This window comes from Rhipicephalus microplus, chromosome 7, assembly GCF_043290135.1.
Source record: "Rhipicephalus microplus isolate Deutch F79 chromosome 7, USDA_Rmic, whole genome shotgun sequence".
Taxonomy (NCBI): domain Eukaryota; kingdom Metazoa; phylum Arthropoda; class Arachnida; order Ixodida; family Ixodidae; genus Rhipicephalus; species Rhipicephalus microplus.
The window spans coordinates 34,502,257-34,509,295 of NC_134706.1; the positions used below are offsets into that span (position 1 = coordinate 34,502,257).

The window sequence follows — 7,039 nt, forward strand, 5'->3', positions numbered from 1 at the left end:
ATCACGACCAGTTGTTATTAGAGAGAGAGGATGAGTAGTCTAACTCCTGTTTTTCACTGCTCTAGCTTCTTTTTTTCGGTTGGGTTTTATTTGTGTATCTTCTCATCTTCCCACATCTTAATATTCTCCTATGGTTTACCTCATTTGCTTATTCTATTTTGTTTGCTTGCGCTTTATTGTCTTGTATACTGCATTACTGTGTATTATTTTTCACAAAAAATTAGAACATGTATATCGTGCACCTTCCCTCCACATGCTTCGCATAACGTCGATTGCCAAGTTACGCGGGATCTGTCGAATTTTTTTCTTCTTCTTTACAATGACATAAATCTTGATTTTTTAGAGAGAGAGAGAGAGAGCGATCAAACAACAGCCCAAACACCTTGCCTTGTTTTCGGAGGCCTCGCCTGCGGCCCTTTTCGCCTCCTCTACGCACGCATTCACATTGGAATCGCTGTAACATGTGTTCATTCGATTGCGTCCTGACGTATAATCACCGTCGCTCGAGCGACGCGTGATCCGCGAAGACGAAAGGTCCTCACCGCGATGATGGCTCCTCGGCCGTTGATGGCTGCCAGCGCCAGGTCCGAGCCGATGACCAGCAGGCAGAAGACCTGCGCCCCGAGCTGGTAGGCGAACGCGAGCCAGTCGGAGTCGCCGCACATCCACAGGGGCCGGTGCTCCCAAAGGAGCATGCCGGACGCCACCAACCTGCAAGACAAAACAGTAGGTAAACACGCTTTCATGTAATCACGCTTTCATGTAACACGCTTTCGTGTAATCGGATAAACACGTTTTCATGTAATCATCAAAAGGGGCCACCCTAATGGAAAACACAATGTCGTTTGATGAATTCTTATTCCTTAATTACCCACTCTCTCTGCATTCATCAGGTGAAAATGGTTTGAATAACGCCTGCTGAGAATTCGAAAGGTACAGTTTACAAAAAAATTAAACTACCTTCATTCTGACATTACTTCGAAATTAATTGCACATGCACATTTTTCGTTTGTAAACTGACACCGAAAAATAAAATCAGTACTATTAGTCTAAAAATTCCATCACGTTATGTTGTCCCGTTAAAATGACAACGTGCACTTCTGTGTTGAGTAATGGTTGAATGCGTACCCGATTCAATAAAATGAAGATTACGTAGCTTCAAAATAAATTAACTGATTAGACTAGATTATTATCTTAAAATGAAGGCACAGCACTTCTCTCCCCCCACTCATCTGCTTTGGACGGTGGTGGTGTTCCCGTGACTGTGGTATGGCGCTACCAAGCCCAAGGTCGCCTGTTAAATTCCCAGCGCCTCTATAGTGTAACATTTCGTCGGGGAAACTAAAAGCATAAACTCTCCTTCTGCAATGATTTCCTTCTTAGTGGACGTAAACTAAACACCATTTTTCTATATACGTTGGATAATGTATATGCGCACTTGGTATATAAGCATCGCATATTACTGCAACTAAGGGATGAGACCCAGCATCGTGAAAGGCGTTCCCCGTACGCTGCCTCTGAGCACCTTCGACGGCAGCGATCACCGAGGCCGAATCGGTTGTACACCATCCACTCACCATCCGAGCCTGCAGACGGCCTCCAAGAGCGGCGGCAGGTACAGGTCGTCGTCGGCGATGATCCAGCGACGACGGAAGAGCACGATGCTGGGCATGGCTGCTCCTCTTGCGTGCCGAACGATGTGTGGGCCCTGCGGCACATGAGAGGGTCGAGTTTCGTGTAGAAGAAGACAATCGCTAACAAACAAATACAATAACGCTCGCGTTAACTAGCGATTTGCCGTGACGTCATCACGGTCGCCATCTCTGGGTTCCAGCCCTCGGCGAGAAGTCACACAAGAGAAAAAAAAAAGTGACAGCACGAAGTGAGCCTGCAAGGCGAACCGATTAAGAGGTGACAAACAGCTCCAGAAATACGTCTGGAATGACGTAAGCAACTCGACCGGACAATAACATATGACAAAGACTATAATCCTCCAGCTGACGCCACCCGAGCTCCGCTAGCAGCGCCACCATGCACCAGTTCCGTTCGAGGTCAGCAGTGAGCTTCCGAGAAGTGAGCTTCTGCGCTGGCACTTGTTCGTTAAATGGTAACATTACGGCCGCCATCTTTGGGTACCCGTCACACGACGAGAAGTCAAGCAAGCCAGACGCACGACAGCACGAATTGAGGCTTAGTGACGAAGTGTTTAACGGTGACAAACAGCTGAAAAACAAAATGCGCGCGTGATGACGTACACGACTCGGCCGGGCCATAACGAACGACAAAGGCTACAGTCCCCCAGCTGACGTCACCAGAGCTTGGAGTTACTGTATATGCTACCTAAGGGTAGCATATACAGTAACTCTACCAGAGCTTAGGGTGCCTTGATGCCCGCGCGCTCCGCCTCGATGCGGCGCGCGCATCGAGGCACTCTACCAGAGCTTGGCTTACAGCGCCACCACCGGCCTCCGTTCGAGGTCAATAGCGGGCTTCCAAAAAGTGACCTTCTGCATCTGAGTTTACAATACACTGTAGAATATTGATACGACGCCTTTGGCATAGTGGCAGCTGCTATGATTCTTCAGGTACAGAAGGCCAATCGTACCATGTAAGACACTTGGCCTCCATTGTATTAGAGCTACAATGCGGAAGTGCCGAGACTGGAGGCGTTACGCACAACCCAGTGTGCGCTGTTATTCGCATTGTACATATATATATGCTCTGCATGGACGCACGAGAGTGGAACGTAATGAGCCTACGGAAACACCTTGAGCCGCAAGATCTCCGCGTTATTACCATACGGTGCTCATTATAGCAGTGTGACCCGGCGCGCTCTCAATTAAAAGCAAGGACTTTTTTTATATAACGTACATACAAACTGTGGATTGTTGTATGAAGATGAGAACACTTAACTGCGCGCTTGAAGCACCTTATCCAGAAGTTTGGGTGTCTTATATTCGTCAGGCGGTATTGAGACGAGTAAAGTGCTTGGGACAATGAATGTCTGCGCCTTTTGTATTGTGTAGGAGGCCCGTGTGTATATTTGTACGTGACGTGAGTCATCGGGGATGTCATGGTTGCCGCTCAGCACTGACTGGGGAGTGTACTGGCCTCGGCTATTATGAACTTATGTTTTTTTTTTCTCGTTCAGCTTTATGTTGTCACGTGGTTGACATAATTAGCGCGTTTTCACGACTTACACTAATCTGTCTGCCCCCCCCCCCTCCCTTTCTCCGCCAAAAAACGCCTTTGAACTGCTCTGCTGCTCAATTCTGCTCCGTAAGACTCAATAGACCTCGATATCGATCGCGCAGAAAAAAAAAACAGAGAAAAATTTGTTCTCAGCACAGAAGGTGAAATGCCCTAATTAACTTCATAATTAATAAGAATATGTTGCAATTTTCAATATACGAATTGTACATTTCTGAGCCTGCAAAGTTAGGATTCTTCTGTCGTATGTGCCACGGTGACTATTTAAAAATTAATGTGTCAATATTCGCTGGCTGATAACTAGCGCTGTTCGTGCAGAGCCACCGGACCTGATTACAGACGCTTCTTTATTTCTCACGCCATATTTCCGACGGGCTACCGCGGCTCCTGCTCCTGGTGCACAGCAAGTCCTACACATTGAGGGAAAAAAATATGAAGGAGCACGCCTAGTTTTTACAAGCCAGCTGCATCTGATGCGACTGCTTGCTCACGTTCATGTCACAATTCCCAGAATGCTCCTCTTACACTTTTTTTTTTCAATGCTCGGATCACGGAAAAAAGAAAAGCAAAACGAAGAAATTTACGAGCGCGTGAACCTGGAGTCCACGAATCAACCGCTTCCGACGCCGCCTTCTGCTCGTGCTCGATGCTCTGGTCACAGTTCCCAGCATGCTCCAGTTTCATATTTCTTTTGGCTGCATTTCTAGAATGTCACGTGACGTTCTCTCCCAGCCGCTTTCGCCGTCAAGTGCTACGCTACCACAAGCAGCTATCAGCTTCATATTTGCACACTGCAGGACTGCGACTAGTTACGGCGTAGCTACAGAACAAGAGACAAGGACAGAAATGAGCGCTGCTCTTTTAGCAACGGTCTTTTCTGACCTTGTCTCTTCTTCTGTAGTTATACGCCGTTACTACTCGTAGTCTTGCGCTGTGCAAATGTGTTGAATCCCAATCACCAACTAACCCAAGCATATGTCTTATCAAATTACAGCTATGACCGCCATGATGACCGCAAGGGTTTGTTTATTCATTGACCATGGACGTCAGTCGTCGGATTGTAGGTGTATCACTACGCGCCAACGTGGGTGCGTTCTAGTTAAACAGCGCTATAGCTGTCAAGCATCAAGAGCCATTGTGCAAGTTCCCTTATATCAATGTGCAGTAAGAATTCAACTATTCCTGTAAGGACCGTATTCACTTTCGTGTTCTACAGATTTCGGTGAGGGAGGGACCAACCATGTTCTTGTTTTTGTTTTCTTTCTCGTCGTGCAATATACCACATTACCTGGGGCTGCTAAATGCGACCCCCACACCTGAGACATGCAGAAATGGCACCAACATACACGTTGTAGCAGTCGCAGGTCCGATTGTCCATATCTTACCTGGCCGACCAGCAAGCACTGATCGACCGGGCTGAACGGGCTGTTTAAGTCCAGTAGGGCCGGGCGGCGAACTCCATTCGAATAACCATCAGTTTGATCAGTTAGTTAAGCGAAAGTCCTTGGATGGCCCATCAAGCGCGAAAATACACCGGCGGCGACGTCTACCCACGTGATCCTAAAAACTCACCTGACCGTTCCCGAGTCGGCCTAGCCAGGTGAAGTTGAGTTAACTCGCGTCTACTGTGAACCGAATAAGATTGTTTCACTCACTCACATTGTGACGATATTACGATGTAACGTGTTATGACGACATATGCACTGAAACTTGTGACGTCGCGATGACATAGTTTAGACGTCACTGTGACGTCACACAACGGCACTACACATGATGACGTCACCACACGACATCACCACTTGGTCAAAGCCATGTTCGAAAGAAAAGGACGAATAAACCACAACACACAGGCACATTTGCACTAACTCATTCAACTGTCCCTGCTTTCTTGGTCTAAGGTATACGCTAATCACGGAGGCCGTGCAAAAGCAAATGAGGCGCGAAAGCCCTGCGATGCTTCCAATCTTGAAGGCCATGCAAAATAACGTTCTGTACCGAAAGCTTCTAAAAGTGTCGCTTGAAGATCGATATATTTAGAGTTACTGCATATGCAGTGACTGTAAGTACACGACGAAGTACACGACGAAGTACACGACGAAGTACACGACGAAGAGAAAGGCATTCACCTTCGAGCCGTCTACACCGCATGCATGAAGAACCCTTCTGCTGAGCTCCTCGAAAAGCCGAACCTCTAATAATTTTTCGGCACTCTTCGAAAAAAATACCCGGTGTGTACTAGCACGCCAACCTGCACCAAGGACTTCTTGCGCAAACTACCTTACGTGTAGCTTGAGCGCGAAATTAAATGACCCTTTATACGCGCTCTAGACACACCGAGAAAGCAACCAAGCAAAACAAAACAAGCCTCTTCTCGCGAAGAAAGACAATGGGGGGCAGTCATTAGGAGATCAGCAGTTTTTCGGAGGTCGCCGCGCTTGCATGTCGGAGAGGAGGAAAGGAGAGAGAGAGAGAGAGAGAGAGAGAGAGAGAGAGAGAGAGAGAGAGAGAGAGAGAGAGAGAGAGAGAGAGGTGTCGCCGTCGACCATGCCCCCTAAACGTTCCGCGTTTTCTGCTCTGCAAGGTCATGGATCCGTGAGAACACCGCCTTTTTAATTCATTTTTCTTTTAGAGAAAGAAGCTGCGACACAGTATCCCTTTCCCCACATCGCCCTTCAACAGTACATGATGAGAACATTATAACAAACAATAATGGCAATACGTAGATTTAATGGAAGGAAGGAATAACAAGAGAGAAGGCAGGGGTGTTAACCAGGCACATGCCCGGTTTGCTACCATAAGTTGGGAGAATGGAAAAGCGAAGTATAACGATGAGAAAGAGAGGAAAGAGAAGGGAAAGATGAGAGAAAATTGTCAGTACATTGGCTGGCGCGTATGTAGCGGTGGCACTGTGCGCGTTCACATAGGTCCGTGGTCCTCAGAAAACGCAAGAGGGCATTGACTGTCCTGTGAGGCGACGACAGACGAGGACGGTGCTCCAGCAGCATCTGCACAGAGAGTGGCCGATGGTCCAATCGTCGCAATGCGTCAGAATGTTTTTGTCTCTCAGAGGCAAGTCGAGGGCATAGCAGATGGTCAATGTCTTCTTCGGTGCCGCGGACCTCGCATTCCTCACTGTCGGTCAATCCAATGAGGCTTGCACATGTAGATTTACCAGTAACAAGATTAGTTTAGGGACAGCATAAGTGAACGTCAAACCTGTAGTTTAATGTACGAACAAGTACAGGACCGTGAATTAAACATTAATAGCGTATGCTGCAAGCCATATATTTTTTCAAAGAATAAACAATGATCGGGAAAACAAACTCAAAGGCACGTAAGAAATCGCAAAATAACGAAAGAGACATACTAAATACTATCAAAATGAGTCTGGAGAAATTGGAAGAATGTGCGAAAGTTTTGTAATAAACCTTTAGCTTTCAGCAGATTGTATTGTGTTTCAGAGTGACATTGTTGAAATTTGTAAATATCCCGTTGCTGTAGCTGGCGCGGAGGCCAGATAAAGTGATATTCAAGCGCTCTGCAAATAAATCAGTGTTGGTATTAGTGAGAAATATCCGTCGAATGGTGGGTACCGGAACATTTAAGACCCTGGAAATCCAAACGACGTGGTGAAGGCTACGCGAGTAAATTGTTATTGAATAGATTGCTTGGTTTTTACTTTTTAGTTACTTGCAGTGTATGCGCATACATACACTACAAGTATGCATGCTCATAGATACACTGCAACCCCCCCCCCAAAAAAAAATTGATGAACGAAAAATAATCAATGGTCAAAGAATGTGTCATACTGAATGCAGCGTATTCTCTT

At 46.7% G+C, this 7,039-nt stretch overlaps 1 protein-coding gene across 1 annotated transcript in view; it reads right to left on the reverse strand.

The window, feature by feature from the left end:
• The window catches only part of LOC119179275 (diacylglycerol lipase-beta-like), a 53,192-nt gene that overhangs the window by 19,604 nt on the left and 26,549 nt on the right, over window positions 1–7,039 (reverse strand). Inside the window, exons 2-3 of the mRNA XM_037430342.2 lie at window positions 1,578–1,708; window positions 543–711 (exon numbers count right to left, since the gene is read on the reverse strand). Of these exons, the coding sequence (XP_037286239.2) occupies window positions 543–711; window positions 1,578–1,672 (264 nt within the window). The 5' untranslated portion in view covers window positions 1,673–1,708. The remainder of the gene's footprint in view (window positions 1–542; window positions 712–1,577; window positions 1,709–7,039) is intronic.